The sequence below is a fragment of the Pistacia vera genome, unplaced genomic scaffold (genome assembly GCF_008641045.1).
Source record: "Pistacia vera cultivar Batoury unplaced genomic scaffold, PisVer_v2 Contig77, whole genome shotgun sequence".
Classification (NCBI taxonomy): domain Eukaryota; kingdom Viridiplantae; phylum Streptophyta; class Magnoliopsida; order Sapindales; family Anacardiaceae; genus Pistacia; species Pistacia vera.
The window spans coordinates 968,189-985,232 of NW_022196634.1; the positions used below are offsets into that span (position 1 = coordinate 968,189).

The following is a 17,044-nucleotide window of genomic DNA, read 5'->3' on the forward strand; positions in this document are numbered from 1 at the left end:
ATGAGCTTCGCGGCCTACAAAATGATGCACTGGCCAACCGGCATAACCAACTGTGGCTCGGGTTTCATCACTCACTGCCGTGCCGACTACGTGCCGCAAATTCCGTTAATTCAGACCGACGAAGTTGAATCAGAGTGGCCTGCAAAGCAAGGAATCGGCCCGGTCCCAAACCTCATTGTAACTGCTGCTAACGTTCTCGAAATTTATGTAGTTAGGGTACATGAAGAGGGCAGTAAAGAGTCTAAAAATTCTGGAGAAACAAAACGCGGCATTTTAATGGATGGAGTCTCCAGTTCTTCCCTCGAACTCGTTTGCCATTACAGGTTCGGAAGCAATTGCTTGCTATAGTTGTAATTTAATATCAATTTGGTGTTTCGTTTTTTTAAGATTTGTCGTTTGTTTGGTTTGTAGATTGCATGGTAATGTGGAATCAATGGCTATATTGTCAAAAGGAGGAAGTGACAGTTCTAGGAGAAGAGATTCGATCATTTTGTCATTTCAAGATGCGAAAATATCAGTTTTGGAGTTTGATGATTCAATTCATGGACTTCGTACATCGTAAAGATCTAATGGCCTTTTTTTGATTGGAAGTTTTATTATTGTTAGATTATTTGTTAAGACAGTGTAGTTGAAATTTTGATGGAGGTTGATCTCCTTTTACAGCTCTATGCACTGTTTTGAGGGTCCTGAGTGGCTTCATTTGAAAAGAGGTAGAGAATCATTTGCAAGAGGCCCGGTGGTAAAGGTTGATCCTCAAGGCAGGTGTGGCAGCGTTCTTGTTTACGGATTGCAAATGATAGTACTTAAGGCTGCTCAGGTCTCTTTTGTTCTATATAATTATTGTTGAATTGTTAGGGCTTTGTATCACTTTAAGCATAACTATCTCATATATTTTTGATAAAATGCAATTTCCTGAAAATTCTGGGATCACTCTTTAAATACATTGGGGACATCAGTAATCTCTTGTATCTCTTTCTCTTCATTAACACAAATTTGCTTTGCTTGTAACTATATAAAAGAAAAATAAGAAAATAAGAGTTATTTTTGTGTTTGACAACTACAAAACAAGCTTATTTGTAAAATCTCTATTTGAAGAAGCTGTACTAAATACAATGTTTCTGTACCCATAAATGTTGTAATTAAATGAGGCTAGATAAATTTCAGTTTTGGATTTAGCAGTAGAACTCAATGGTGGTTTGTGCACTTTATGCGTATTTGTTAATAGAATTGCAAACCTTTTTAAAATGTCAAGACAATGTGCAGCAAGCAGTTATTCCCTCTCCTTGTACCGGGCGGCAAAGCACCACTCATGTTTCTGGAAACTTGATGGTTTTGTTTTGATTAGATTTTATCTGTTGATTTCTTGAATATATATTTGTTTATTTTCTTTTTAATTATTTCAATTTTGAAATTTTGGTTGTCAGGGTGGATCTGGTTTGGTTGGAGATGAGGATACTTCTGGTTCTGGAGCTGCTGTTTCTGCTCGCATTGAGTCATCATATGTTATCAACTTGAGAGATTTAGACATGAAGCATGTAAAAGATTTTATATTTGTACATGGTGAGTGTGACTGATTAATTATCTTTGACTGATTGTTAAATGTTATATGTGTATAATGCAAGATATGAGCTACAGGGAAATGTTGGCTTTTTTTTTTTTTTTTTTCTTCCTAAATGAATGTAGTGATGTAAGTGTCGAAGGGAAAGAAAGTAGCAATGTAAATACTAGATAGGTATGAACAACTGAGGAGACTAGCTTTTAAGTGCACTAGATAGTTTTTCTTCTGGGTTAATAGATGAAGTCCTTGGATGAGAGCACTGAAGAAGTACAAGCATACAAAGAAAATTTATAACTCTTTAACATTTTTTAGGAAAGACCAGCAAATTCTCATTTGTGCTTGGTAAATTCCAGAAGTTGATTTCTCTTCTGTGCATGGTACAATGTCTAGCTCTTAATGATTTCCATGGTGGTTTAGATTAGTTTGTGATAAATGTTGGTCCTATTAGATTCGTAAATATGGTTTAGTTAAATTATTGAAGAAAGTAAATGCTTTAACTAATTTGCTCTTGCCTTTGAGCTACTTAATTGTTGCTTGATCTCTCTCTAGATCTGGTATATCTATTTTACAGGTTATATTGAGCCTGTGATGGTCATCCTTCATGAGCGGGAGCTTACTTGGGCTGGCCGTGTGTCATGGAAGCACCATACTTGCATGATTTCTGCGCTAAGTATCAGCACAACTTTAAAGCAGCATCCACTTATATGGTCAGCCATGGTACGTTCTGATATTAAACCTATCTGAAAGAAGTTCTACATTCACTCACATAATGGATATTTGTGTAACACTGCAATTGAAATAGTATTAAATTAATTCATAATTGCATTACTTTTTGCAGACACTGTCATTATCTATAGTTGTCCTTTAAACATAAAACTGTCCAGCCTAGTCTTATGCAACAAGGCCATAGAATACCAAATTGACACCACCCCCCCTCCCCCAAAAAAAAAAACAGAAAAGAAAAAGAAAAAGCTTTCAGCATGGGTTGAAATTCTGAGATTTAGCATGTTCTTGATAATACTAAAGATATGGATGGATGCTATGTCATATAGCCCACAAATTAGCCATCTGTATTGTTGTTGTAATATTTTGTATGATCTCTGATGTTTAAATTCAAAGTGCATTTTGTATCATGTCAGAATCTTCCGCACGATGCTTACAAGCTACTTGCGGTGCCATCGCCAATTGGTGGTGTTCTTGTGGTTGGTGCGAATACAATTCATTATCATAGTCAGGTACACTTTTTTGGTTTTTCTGTTTTGTGTCGTTTTCTGGGTTTTGAATTGTTGATGTACGTTGTCCGGTGTTCTTTCATCTGTGTGCTCTATAACATGCTGGTCTTTGATTCATGCAGTCCGCCTCATGTGGATTGGCTTTGAACAATTATGCTGTTTCTGCTGATAGCAGGTCATGACTCTTACCTCTAACTTTTTCTCACCCCATGACAAATAAATTAGAACGTGTAGTGTTATAAATTGTTTGTAAACCTGTGAACTTTATGCATATGCAATTTGCCTTTTGGTTTGACAATTGGAAATTGTAGGAAAAGCAGATTCTTCATGTAATATAGCTTCATATTGTTTAGTTATTAATCTGTTGGTCAGGATTTCAGGGTTGTTTTATATGCAGGCATTTCAAAAGTTTAGTAGTCGTTGTCATTCCATACATTCATGGTTAGAGGCTTATTTATTCTCTTTTTCTTGGTGTATGTGTGTGCATTTATGGTGTTAATTGCATAAAAATCTGATTAAGGCCCTTAGCTTAACTGAATTCCCCGTTTCCTTCTTGTTGATTGTAATTCTTGATTCATTTCAGTCAAGAGCTTCCAAGATCAAGTTTTATTGTAGAACTTGATGCTGCCAATGCTAATTGGTTGCTAAATGATGTGGCGTTGCTGTCAACAAAAACCGGGGAGCTACTACTTTTGACTCTTGTTTATGATGGGCGGTAGGAATTTGCCTTCATTTCAATTTAAAATTTTTGTTCCTAGTTTAAATTTTTTTGGGCGATGCTTATGAGCTTGTATTTAAGTTAGTCTGATACAACACTTTTTGGCAATGCTTGTATATTGGGCTTACATAGTGTGATATTTTCTGGAAGCATGTAAAAGAGTGAAAATCAGTTTTTCTTCTGATTTTATTCATTCCAAGGTAAAATTAAGGGGAAGGTTGCAGAGCTCTCTCTCCTAGTCAGAAGGGAGACAAGGCTTTTCTCCCAAATATCTCCTTACTAGATGCACATGCACACACAAACAAACACAAAGGCACCTATATAAGTAGAGAAGCTGAAAAAATGATTAAAAAGAGGCCTCTTTTTGAGGCCTATGGCTTTAGCTGTCCAATCCAAAAGCTATCTGACCGGCCTTTCCTGTGAGTCCAGATTTGTAATTTCATCTTTTTTTTATTACATGATTCTCCTCTTTTTAAATAAAGTTATGTAGGTAGGTTTCATTATCTATAGCTTGTATTATTTGTTTCTTTTCTGTTTTGAAGGGTAGTGCAGAGGCTTGATCTTTCCAAGTCTAATCCTTCAGTACTTACTTCTGTAAGTTGCATCTGCTGGATGCTTTGTTTTTTATTTACTTTTAGCTCTGTTTCCATCTGGCATGTGTCAAAATTCACTGAAATTCTTTCAGGACATTACAACAATTGGAAATTCATTATTTTTTCTCGGGAGTCGGCTGGGTGACAGTTTGCTTGTGCAATTTTCTTGTGGATCAGGAGCCTCAATGCCGTCATCAGGTTTAAAAGAAGAGGTGAGCAGAAGCCATCAACTTCTCTTTGCTACTCAGTATACAATTCATCTGAATAGTAATTTTTCTTCAACTCGTATATTAGTTATTTACATTTAGTTGATTGTGTAGTTCATCTTTTGCTTGTAATTTTCAATGCCAACTATTCAAATTTTGCATTCCTGTCCACTTGAAAAGAAATTCCATTGCATTGTTTCTAGATTCTAACAAATTTTGCAGCTGATTGAATTTTTGGAACAATGCTTCATTGTTCTCTTTCTATTTTTTATTTATTCCTTTTTACTGTTTCTATTTCAAATTTTCAAAAAAGTAATTACCTAATAATTTCTGCAATGTCAATTTTTCAGTTTGGAGATATTGATGGTGATAACCCTTCAGCAAAGCGATTGCGGAGGTCTTCTTCTGATGCCTTGCAAGATATGGTTAGTGGTGAGGAGCTTTCCTTGTATGGTTCGGCTCCAAATAACACGGAATCAGCACAGGTTGTGTTCCTTTCTTGATATAATTCAGGACCTTGTCTTCAGTAATTTTCCTGCATTAATTTTCACCCATGATAAATTTTTGAAATTTGAAGGGAACAAGTTCTGGGAAGGGGAGGAGAAAAAAATATTAATGGAAATAAGACATGGTAATTGTTTTTAAGACATCCTAAGAGCTTAAGACAGTAGCTGTATGATCCAAATACGGAATACTGTACTACTTCTCGATTTTTTTGTACTATAGAGCTGCAACAATTTTTATAAGCCCATTAGCCTCTTTTCAAAACCTTAAGCTGTCCTATGGTAAATTATTTTACATTTCACGACATATTAAATCTCTGTTAAGTGGCATAAGTATGTGTGTATAAACGCTGCATCATTGAGTTTAGTCAAGCCTCTTAATATATATTCTCTAGTGATTGTCTAGAATTCGCTTGTCTAGTTGGTTTGAGAAGCTGCTGGTTTTTCTTATCTAAAAAAATAAAAAGAAATTGCTGGTCTAAACATGAGCTCTCTTTATGGTTATTTAGTCTTCTTGAATTCGAAAGCTGGGCTGATAAGAAACCATGTCTACTCTCCTGTTTAAGTTGCAAGTAGCATAACTTATTGCATTTATCATCAAGAGTTTACGTTTCATTTTCTTAAAACAGTTGTTAGATGATCTATTATTTGCAATATGGTTTTTGACGTTTATCCCTTCTTATATAATGTTATTCTCCTGTTATGCGTGCAGAAAACTTTTTCATTTGCTGTGAGGGATTCATTGGTTAACATTGGACCTTTGAAGGACTTCTCATATGGCTTGAGGATGAATGCTGATGCAAGTGCAACTGGAATTTCCAAACAAAGTAATTATGAACTGGTTAGTTTTTTTGAGCTCAGTTTCCATTTTTTGGGATTTGCACATTCAAAGGAAAGAAACATAGAATAATGATGTGTTACAGGCTTCAACTTGCCATGCTTTCCTGGTATTGTTTTGCGAGTTTTGGTGCATCCATTGCTTTTTGCTGCTTAGTATTTGCTTGACCTAGGCTATATGTTGGATTCGTTTAGTTGATTTATGATATAGAGGGCCATTATTTCACAGGTCAAGATTTTGGATTACTCTCTGATTACTTTTTTATTGAGGGTTGGTTTGGGTGCTTTGGTGCTTTAGTTTTAGTAAGCGATATCTTCTGTCTTGTTTTAATTTTCTCAGGTATGCTGTTCTGGTCATGGAAAGAATGGTGCTCTCTGTGTACTTCGGCAGTCAATTCGCCCAGAAATGATTACTGAGGTTTGTGCATATCTTGACCTTCATGAAAAATAATTTATCAGTCTTATTATGATGTTTACCCAATATAGGCTTTTTTTTTATGTTACAAGATAGGGTCCGATAAAATGTCCGAGATTTGTTTTTTTGGGAAGGATGAAGTAAGAATGGATTTCAAGACTTCTACTAGAGGGAGCCATTTTCACCCATCCTTTACTATTTAACACACACAGCACATAACATAAATGGGCTCGTGTGCACTGAAAAAGTCTTGAGTTTATTTATTTATTTTTTTTTTTTTGGGTAAGGATGAAGTAAGAATGGACTTATAGACTTCTATTAGAGGAGCATTTTACACCCATCCTTTACTATTGAACACACACAGCACATAGCATATAAGGGATCATGTGCACTGCTCAGATGTTGCAAATGTAATACTTTGGTGTTGGGGCTAGAAAGGACTTCCATGCTTACAATAATTTCTTTATAAAGTTTAAATTTAGCAAAATATTCCGCTGCATGGCTTCCCCTACATTTTACTGACCCATCTTTGGAAATTGTTTTTTCCCTTCTGCCACGTCCTGTCCTAATTTGACTTGGTGTGATTTTGGTGTGTCACTCATCTGACGTGGCATTTTCACTTGATGGCAAAACTTAACCAACTCGCCCCATTGCCATTCCCATGCATGGATTGTATAAATACTTTTCCTAATGGAACCTGTTAACCTATGTGCAGATTTTTATATTCAAATTTCATTAGGCTATGGTGATCTTAGAGCATTAAGAGTTCTAGATGCGTGTTTGTATGCACCCATCATTGGTTGGATAAGAGAAAAAACTTGCATCTGACACTGTCATTGTATAACATAACTTTTTGACTCTGCAGGTTGAGCTGCCAGGTTGCAAAGGAATTTGGACTGTTTACCACAAGAGTTCACGCGGTCATAATGCTGATTCTTCTAAAATGGCTACCTATGATGATGAGTATCACGCATATTTAATTATAAGTTTGGAGGCTCGAACAATGGTGAACTTTTTTTTTTTTTTTCCTTATCTGAAGTTGAATATCCCTGTAAAACTTCTAGATTTTAAGTTATTTATAAAGCTTTATTTTTTTTTCATAGATATAATGTTGCATTATTTTGGCTTAGTTTGAAGGTATTAAAAAGATCAATAGTAAGCTTCTTTTTCTTGATATCTTCTTATTGAAGTTGACTGCTGCATCTTAGATTTATTCTTGTTATGCCAGGGAATCTTTCTTTTTATACTTCTTGGGCTAATATTCTTAGGAAGTAGCTATAATTAAATGCCTTTCAGATGTACAAAGGCAATCTTTGTTTTTTCTGTTGAAACATACCATTATCTGTTATTCAGGCATTTTACTTTATTTGCATGCTATAGGCATCGACTTTATAAAAAATAATTACATTGCTTTTACATAATATTCGGTCTGGATTAGTGATTTGCTTTTTCACCTTCTGTAATTCATGATTTTTTTTTGGATGGGATACAGAAAATGTGGTATTAGTAAGAGAAAGAGAGAATTACTAAAGTGGATCAGTGATCCACTGTAGGGGTCTGATCACTCCCTGAGAATTGGGGGTGAAAATATATAAAACTGACCAAATCTCTGTTCCCTGCTTTCTACGACCATTCTCAGTTAATTTGAGTATTTTCAGTTTCTTATAAAAATAAAGCTTCGCTTTGTCGGTGTCCAACTGTTCTAGAGTTTATTCTTTCCGTAGAGGAAACAGATATGGAATATCACATTGACTTTTGTTTCTTTCGTTCGTTTTTTTTTTTTTTTTTTTTTTTTTTGGTTGTCTTTGGTGGTGCAATTAGCATTATAATTTGACTTTATGCAATAACAGTTGTGATATTGATAGGTACTTGAAACAGCTGATCTTTTGTCGGAAGTCACTGAAAGTGTGGACTATTATGTGCAAGGAAGAACAGTTGCAGCTGGAAATTTGTTTGGAAGGTGAGTATATGCCTAACTTCACAAAGATGTTAATTAATACAAGGATATGTAACTATTTCATATGGGCTACTCAAATTTTTGTAGTGTTTATTTAATTTCATTTGGCTTGAATTTTTGGAGGGGCTTCAGGGGGAGGATACGATTTTAATTGATTTAACCTGTTGGTTCTCTTTTATTCTTTTTATTTTACCCAACATCATAATTTTAAGTTCTTTTTCCCCCACCTGACTTGGCTTATTTTTAAATCCTCTATAAATAGTATGTTTGATAATTTCGTGTCGTTTTACTAATTTTCCTACGTTCAGTAAATTTATACATAATTACATTAAGTTATTTGTCTAGTGCTTCTTTGGCTGCCAACTTACAAAATCAAGTTATCAGTGTACCCTGTGGTGCTTTTTAATTTTTATTTATTTTTAACATTGCATATGAGGTTTTCGGTCAACTCTTGTTTCACTAAGGATATTGCATAATGTTATGAATATATGGATATTGTTAGAGAGAAAGAGACTTCAGTTATCTGCTTCTCTCTTACCTTCCTCTGTTCTTTAGGCGTCGAGTTGTCCAGGTCTTTGAACGTGGTGCTCGAATTCTGGATGGTTCTTTTATGACTCAAGATTTAAGCTTTGGAGCACAAAACTCTGAATCTAGTTCTGGTTCTGAGAATTCCACTGTGCTGTCTGTTTCAATTGCTGATCCATATGTGTTGCTAAGAATGAATGATGGAAGTATTCGACTTCTTGTTGGAGGTATGCTCTTTTCATGAGTAATCTTTTACTGTAAGTAATTTTAGTATATCACTGTTCTTAGTTTGGAAGTTTCTTGTTAATTGTTAAAGTTACTTTATGCATATTACAGTGGATAAAACTAGAATTGTGAATAAATCCTATTTTATTGTAAAAGATTATTTATTCATTACAAGGCTATGTGCATGCTAAATGATGAGAGATTGGACCTGATCAACTCAATGTTTTCTTTTAATAATTTACTTTCACTATTAGTCAATTGTGAGGATTAAAAATTAGAAAGTTATGGCTATCCTGCTTTTATTCTTATTGATACCTGATTCCTGTGAATTTTGATATCTAAGCTATCTAATTATCAACTTTTACGTGACACCAATTTCTTCTCACGTCAGTTGTGAAAATCATTAGTGATTAGGAAGACATACCTGTACCTTAACACAAGGTACTGTTTCTAGAAATTTGGATAGTTTGTCAGTTTGACATTCATGATTATATAAAATTGGAGCAATTGCCTCAAATTTTTAAACCTAGACAACTGTTGAGAAGGAAATCTTTTTTCTTGATGGTCTCTAGCTAATAAAAAGCCATTTAGGACACATAAACATGCTCCTATAGCTAAAGTTTCATATATATGTATATAATAGGGGCATATGTGTATATGTTCTGCATTCAAATGTGAGTCTCTTGATGAAGATGTGGTGTCTTCCATGGGCTTGTTGTATTTAGTTGCTACTTTTTCTCGTTATGGGATTATTAACCAGGCTGAAGTCTTGAACTTTGAATTGCAGATCCTTCTACATGCACTGTTTCTGTACAGACTCCATCTACCATTGAAAGTTTGAAGAAGCCAATATCTGCCTGTACCTTGTATCATGATAAAGGACCAGAACCGTGGCTCCGAAAGACAAGTACTGATGCATGGCTTTCTACTGGCGTTGGGGAGTCTATTGATGGTGCTGATGGTGGGACACTTGATCAGGGAGATATATACTGTGTTGTTTGTTATGAAAGTGGTGACCTGGAAATATTTGACGTGCCAAATTTTAATTGTGTCTTCACTGTGGATAAAATTTTATCCGGAAGAACTCACCTTATTGATACCTATGCATGGGAACCTTCCAAAGATTCCCAGACAAATATAAATAAGAGTTCTGAAGAAGTGACTGGCCAAGGCCGTAAGGAAAATATACAGAACATGAAAGTTGTTGAGCTGGCCATGCAAAGGTGGTCTGGACATCATAGTCGCCCTTTTCTTTTTGGAATATTGACTGATGGGACAATTCTTTGTTACCATGCCTACCTATATGAGGGTCCAGAGGGTTCCTCTAAAATTGAAGATTCCGTTTCTGCACAAGGTTCTGCCAGTGTAAGCAATGCTAGTGCTTCCAGGCTTAGAAATTTGAGATTTGTTCGGATCCCACTGGATGCGTACACAAGGGAGGAGATGTCCAATGAAGCCCCATGCCAAAGAATTACCATTTTCAAAAATATTAGTGGTCATCAAGGGTTTTTCCTTTCTGGGTCAAGACCTTCTTGGTTTATGGTATTCAGAGAACGACTTCGGGTGCATCCACAGGTTAGAAATTGGTTATTTAGCACTATTTAGGCAAAGCAAGTAGTTTAGTGCAGCATATGTGTTAGATTTCTTTTAGTTCTCCAATCTTACGTGAGGATTTAATTTCGATATTTCTAGTAAGATAAATATTGGTTTATTTTTCAGTGTTTCTTAATGTAACTTTTGAGTATCATTTTGTTCCTTAAAAAAAAAATGCGACTTTGAGTTTGTCTTTGATTATAGATTTAATCCTTTTCTTTTATTATGTATGTATATATAATGAATTTATAGCAAGTCCTTTTTTTAATTTAGCTATTCTGATTCCTCTTTTCTGTACAGATTTTTTTTTTAAGTATATATCCTCAGGTTTTGAAATTCATTATAATTTTCTAGATTGTTTTCTGAGGTTTGTGTTTGTTTCTGTTTTTGTACTTCATGATGACAAGATTAGAAGGCAATGTTTGCTGTTCTCCTTGCAACTTTTTGTTGAAGATCTTGCTGTCTAAATTATTGTTAGATTATTGCTAACTTGTGAACAAATTTGTCCTTAGTGATCACTAAGCTTAGTGGTCTAATGTTATTTTGACAAGTATGCTTCTTATTTCATTGCATCCCCTCTACTATGGATGCGGGATTCTATATACCTTTTTTGCAGCTATGTGATGGATCTATTGTAGCCTTCACTGTTCTCCATAATGTGAATTGTAATCACGGGCTCATATATGTTACATCACAGGTCAGACTTTAATATTTTACTTAATTGGCCGTTTTTGTGCTACTATTGAAACAAGATGCTTATGCAGTATGGCTTAAAGTTGGTTTTATGTTTCAATTTTCTAGGGTATCTTGAAGATCTGTCACTTGCCATCTATATCAACCTATGACAACCATTGGCCAGTTCAAAAAGTGGGTCTTTTTCTTATTCTTGCTAACCATACTTGTATAAAGAACCACATTCATTTAATATTAATAATGTTTAATGTTTCTGGTTAGGTTCCATTGAAGGCTACTCCTCATCAAGTCACTTATTTTGCAGAGAAGAATTTATACCCTCTAATAGTTTCAGTTCCTGTAAGTTATATTTTATCTTTATAAATGTCTTTCCTTTATGGTCTTTCTAAAAATTTTATGTTTCCCATCTACTGTAATTTTTTAATTAAACAAGAAACCAATATAGTAGCCACACAGGCACAACTTGCATATCGAAACTGGTTTATTCAAATATAGTTGTGATATTTTTTGTTTATATTTTTATTTATTCAATATAGCATACCTAGAGCCCCATGTTTAGTTAGATATGTGCTTACAAATTTCCCCAGCAACATGCAAAATAGGTGCCCTCAAATTGTATTTTTGGTTTCATAATCTAAACACATCATAATTTGCTTACAGCCAGTTTTAATTGAATTTTTATTAACAGGGGGGTGGTGTTTTGCTAACATTATCTTTTTGTGATTCTGATAGAAACTCACTCCAATAACTCAACAACTTGGGCTGGGCCATGGGTCTTTCATGGGCTTGGATAGAACTCTCCTTGGAAAATCGGCTTGCCAAGGGAGGGTGTCCAAGCCTTTATAACCCACATGCTCACCCTTTTCCCTTTCAATGTGGGATCCTAACAGATTCTTAATACTTTTCTTTCCCTGCTGTGCTCTATATCTTTTGCAGGTTCTGAAGCCATTGAATCAGGTTCTTTCATCGTTGATTGATCAAGAAGTGGGCCATCAGACTGACAACCAAAATTTGAGTTCTGTTGAACTCCATCGAACATACTCTGTAGAGGAATTTGAGATTCGAATTATGGAACCAGAAAGGAGTGGCGGTCCTTGGCAAACAAGGGCTACAATCCCAATGCAAAGTTCTGAAAATGCTCTAACTGTGCGGGTGGTCACACTGTTTGTGAGTTCACTGTTTTTTCATTCAAATTATTGTCATTATAGATTAATAGGCTTGCCCTTCCTTTTTGGTGTTTACTGGGAGAGGTGTAATGAATGTATGGTGGAGAGGATAGTAGTAAAACATAACATTTTGTGGAAATGAAATTCAGATTTTATTATCTTGGGTTTCATCTTAACTTTGGTTAGTGTTTAAGTTATGAGCTCTGAGGGATCATGGTATTTCAGCCACATATATGTTGAGAATTACACAATCAGATTTGTAATTTTTTTTGCCTTGATCCGACATTTTCAGTTCATCAATATATATATCAAACAGTTCGGGATCCATAAAGAACACCATCAGTGAAAAGGGTTATTATCAAAGACGGACATTTACCAGTCTTGTTTAATTGGAATGGGATCCAAAAGGATGCTATATTGGTGGAAAAGAGAAAAGTTGAGACCTATACAAAAAAAATTCTGTTGATTCATTTATAGATCATATATTTGTCAGTGAATTTTGGTGAGTGGCTGTTTAGTAACTGCCCCAAATACAAATTCACGCTGGACTTTTCCTAAATGGAAAATCACCATGAGAAAGTGGAAAAAAAAAAAAAAAGAAATGGAATGGATATCTTTGTGGGATGGTGGGAGTACATCTTATTATTAGAAAATCTAGATTAGATTCTAATATACCCTTTTTTGTCTCTTATCACAGAATACAACCACAAAAGAGAATGACACACTTTTGGCTGTTGGGACTGCTTACGTGCAAGGGGAAGATGTTGCAGCAAGAGGACGTGTCCTTTTGTTTTCTGTAGGAAGAAATGCAGATAATCCTCAGAATTTGGTACTTTTAGATTATATGGTCATTTCTACTCAATTTCATTTGTTTTTTTTTCACTTATTCATTGCTTACTACTGGGGGAGAGTTTATTTGTTTTCTCTGTTCCCTTTTTTTATTATTGTTAATTTCCGATATTTTCATTATTAATACAATCATAAACCCTTTTAGGTAGCAGAAGTTTATTCCAAGGAATTGAAGGGTGCTATATCTGCTGTAGCCTCTCTTCAAGGTCATCTGTTGATAGCTTCTGGTCCAAAAATTATTTTACACAAGTGGACTGGTACTGAGTTGAATGGCATTGCCTTTTATGATGCTCCCCCGCTATATGTCGTGAGCTTAAATATTGTAAGTTTGCCTCAGCTCTGTATCACACTTTTAACATTTTTTATTAAAAAAAAAAAAAAAAAAAAGAAGAGCTGTCAATTCCAGAACCTTTTTTTTTTTTGGCATGAGTTCATTGATTTAAATTTCCTTAGTATGGTTTTGCTGTTACATTCATTAGCAACACCATCTTCTGATTGTATTGTAGTCACTGTGCTCACCTTGAATTCCATAAGGGCTGAGAAAACTCTATAGTTGTTGTTAATAGTATGAAAATGCTTGATTCGTGGCAAGAGTTTGGGCTCTATGTTATGATGGGATATTGAAATTTTACATTGAAGAAGAAAGATGGCAAAATTTAGGGAGTCCTTTAGAATGCAGAGTGCTGACTGTTTTATGTCAACATTCTTCTTCACTCTTTTTCTCTATCACACTCACACACAAGCACGTGTGCTCTCAGAGCCAAATAGTTGTTATGAAGTTATTTGGAATATGCTTTGGCGTTTAATTGTGTCATAAAAGTTCGAAGAATTTAACATTCTAAGGTAGTTGTCCCAGGCAACATAGTTTTGCCAAAAAATGTAAGGAATTGATTTAATGTTCTTGTTGCCTTGACTGATTTTTACTCACCATGCCAGCTGGGTTAAGATAGAGAATGCCTTATTTTTTTCTTCATGAATTTAATTGTAATGATGTTGCTCGCTGAGGTTTAATTTATGGTTGTATGGTAAGCAACCTGACATTTTACTAGTTTAGAGGGTGACAAAAGCATCATGCGTACATATTACTGAATCCTTTATGGAACTCATTTTCTCCCTCTTTTGAAATGTATTCTTCTATGTTAGATTGGATGTTTATTATGTTGCTTCAGTGCGATATATATTGTTTGTTAGTGTGTTTTGTTTATGTTTTCATCTACTTTACTAAACCCGTATAAGCATTTTTGCAGGTAAAAAATTTTATTCTCCTTGGTGACGTTCATAAAAGCATATACTTTCTTAGTTGGAAGGAACAGGGGGCTCAACTTAACTTATTGGCCAAAGATTTTGGCTCACTGGATTGTTTTGCAACAGAATTCTTGATAGATGGAAGTACTCTGAGTCTCATGGTTTCAGATGACCAAAAAAATGTCCAGGTAAGATCATGTGAGCAATTTCTTAACAAGACAACTGACTAATCACATAGATGACTCCTATTACCCTAGGAGGCATGTTTAAAAAAGAAACTAATCTATCTACTTATGTGCTGCACTTCAGCTGCATGAATTATGTCATTTACTTCTAGAATTTTTAACTGTTTATATATTCTGCTCTAGTTTTCTGTTCACTTTTTATTTTTCTGTTGTCTTCCTATTGTATACTTGATGCCTCAATTTCAAGAATATTGCACTAAAATGGCTACACATTTAAGTAAATAAGAAAGAAGCATGAATGCATAGTTACTGCTACTTAATATAGCTCCAAGTGTCTACAATATGTACAAAATCTTATATACTATTGATTTATTTTACTAAGTTCTATTGTATTTATTAGGATTATTGTGTGGAAATCTTCATGTAAAACTTCTGTGTTTTCCAAGGGCTTCAATTTTTGATGGTCAATTGTTAGATGGGTGCAGTTAATTGGAAATAATGATATCAAGGTTGATTGTTTGATGGGGTATTGTTGGTTGACCTATTTTTGAATTCTTTGTATGTGCTGAAACAGATTTTCTATTATGCACCAAAGATGTCTGAGAGTTGGAAGGGACAAAAGCTTCTGTCAAGGGCTGAATTTCATGTCGGTGCTCATGTCACAAAATTCTTGCGGTTGCAGATGCTTTCTACCTCATCTGGTGCTGCTGCAGGATCTGATAAAACCAATCGCTTTGCTTTATTGTTTGGTACCCTGGATGGCAGCATTGGGTGTATTGCTCCTCTTGATGAACTCACATTTCGTAGGTTGCAGTCCCTACAGAAAAAGCTTGTTGATGCTGTTGCCCATGTTGCTGGCTTAAATCCAAGATCTTTCCACCAGTTCCGTTCAAATGGAAAGGCCCATCGGCCTGGCCCTGATAGCATAGTTGATTGTGAACTGCTTGGCCAGTAAGTTGCATCTTCTTCCGAACATTATTGATTTTAGGGGTGTGGTTTTCAATTTTAAAACCTTTAGAAGAAATGACACGATCGTATTTTTCACATGATCTCAATATATTTTGTGGCATTATCCTCTTTAATTTCCAAACGTTATCTTTTCATAGTTATTCTTTTATCCCTCCTGCAAAAATAGAACCCTTCAGCACTTGTCTGTTCTGCTTTTTTAATGTCATGTCATTGTTTTAGTTCCCCATAAATGCAATAGGTTCCTTCAGGTGGGACACTTTATTGCCTGGCTGTTGGATGAAAAAATATGCCCCCGAGTAATCGTTACATCTCATATGTCTTTTACTTTCTGCAGTTATGAGATGCTACCATTGGAGGAACAGCTTGAAATTGCTAACCAGATTGGAACAACTCGGTCACAAATTCTTTCAAATCTAAACGACCTTGAACTAGGAACTAGCTTCTTGTGAAAGCAGCTTCTGATGACTATTAACCAGCATTAAAAGCAACTTGCAGAAGATTTTGGAGACGACACAGTCATAGCATCTGTGGCTCAAATTGCCCCGCCAATTCCAGTTTTGGTTGAATCAGCTGCAGTTAATTGACTTGTTTTATCTGTTAGGAAGAGGAAGAAAATCCCGCTTAAAACTGTTGTATCCATCCAACCCCGATACAGTTGAAGTAATTTTTGTAAACAACAGCTGAGGGCTAAAGTGAATGGCCAATAAACTTAGTATAATATCTTTAAAATATTTTCACTTTAACAAGTTTATGCTTAACAGAATATCAGTTTAACAGTTCGTTTGAGCGTTTTAAATGTATTATTGAAGAGGTATTGAGTTCAAATTTTCACTATTATTAATAAAAAGATAGTTATTAGATATTTATTTAGCTGTTAACTTTAAGAATTTGAAGATTAGTTAAGGCGTATACGAATTGATTCGGATACTTGAAAAAAAAAAAAAAAAAAAATCAACCAGCAGCGCCACGTACTCTTATCAATTTCTTGACAGTAAATAATATGTTTTATCTGTAAGTGTGGCCCACAAATGAATGCTCCGAAAATTGAAAACGGGTTGGGCCTAAGTCACATGCGTGGAAAATGAATAATTCGGTCTACCACGTACGCAGTTAGAATGATGATGGTACACGTGCGCATAGTGCATTAATTAGGGGAGGCGGAATGGAAATGGAAAATGATCTTAAGATGTTTCTAAAGTGTTGGTTTTCTTTTTAAGGGATGTCTACCAAAAGTGGAACATTACTCCTCCTTTTGTAATCAATGTAACGCCCATTTTGTTTCCACACTCATGCATGCCCAATTTTTTCTAATTAATTTAATTACTATTCTACAGAATCCCTTATTTCCAAAAGCACTCAAAGTGCCATCTCGCTAATGCACACTTAACTCAGGTCCCCATCAAAGCTGAGCAGCAAAATGAGTATGTGTGGTTTGAGATCAAAAAGAGAACAGAGCCATTCATTTCATTTCCTTCAAAGTCTTCTTATGGGGTCCAATCTCCATCTTCCACTCCCCCTACTCTATTATATGTAACACATTTGAAAGTGAAAATACATAAATTCAAGAAAAGGGAA

The 17,044-nt window shown here is 35.1% G+C and overlaps 1 protein-coding gene across 1 annotated transcript; it reads left to right on the forward strand.

Annotated features, from left to right (window-relative positions):
- On the forward strand, window positions 1-16,294 carry LOC116116306 (cleavage and polyadenylation specificity factor subunit 1). Its single transcript, XM_031402401.1, has 26 exons — window positions 1-323; window positions 412-558; window positions 664-817; window positions 1,425-1,560; window positions 2,130-2,275; window positions 2,698-2,793; window positions 2,913-2,965; window positions 3,374-3,505; window positions 4,051-4,102; window positions 4,194-4,313; window positions 4,658-4,792; window positions 5,523-5,651; window positions 5,988-6,065; window positions 6,928-7,068; window positions 7,928-8,022; window positions 8,575-8,771; window positions 9,557-10,344; window positions 10,979-11,059; window positions 11,164-11,229; window positions 11,317-11,394; window positions 11,992-12,222; window positions 12,919-13,050; window positions 13,216-13,392; window positions 14,318-14,503; window positions 15,075-15,451; window positions 15,804-16,294. Exons 1-26 carry the CDS (start codon window positions 1-3, stop codon window positions 15,916-15,918), a joined length of 4,365 nt encoding a protein of 1,454 aa, XP_031258261.1. The 3' UTR covers window positions 15,919-16,294.
- Window positions 16,295-17,044: the final 750 nt, after the last annotated feature.

Excerpts from the sequence above, each read along its gene's own strand:
- LOC116116306 (XM_031402401.1), top strand. The coding sequence starts at position 1 with ATGAGCTTCGCGGCCTACAAAATGATGCACTGGCCAACCGGCATAACC. Across the intron at positions 1,561-2,129 it reads AGATTTTATATTTGTACATG|GTTATATTGAGCCTGTGATG; the intron begins GTGAGTGTGACT and ends TCTATTTTACAG. Across the intron at positions 8,772-9,556 it reads TATTCGACTTCTTGTTGGAG|ATCCTTCTACATGCACTGTT; the intron begins GTATGCTCTTTT and ends TTTGAATTGCAG.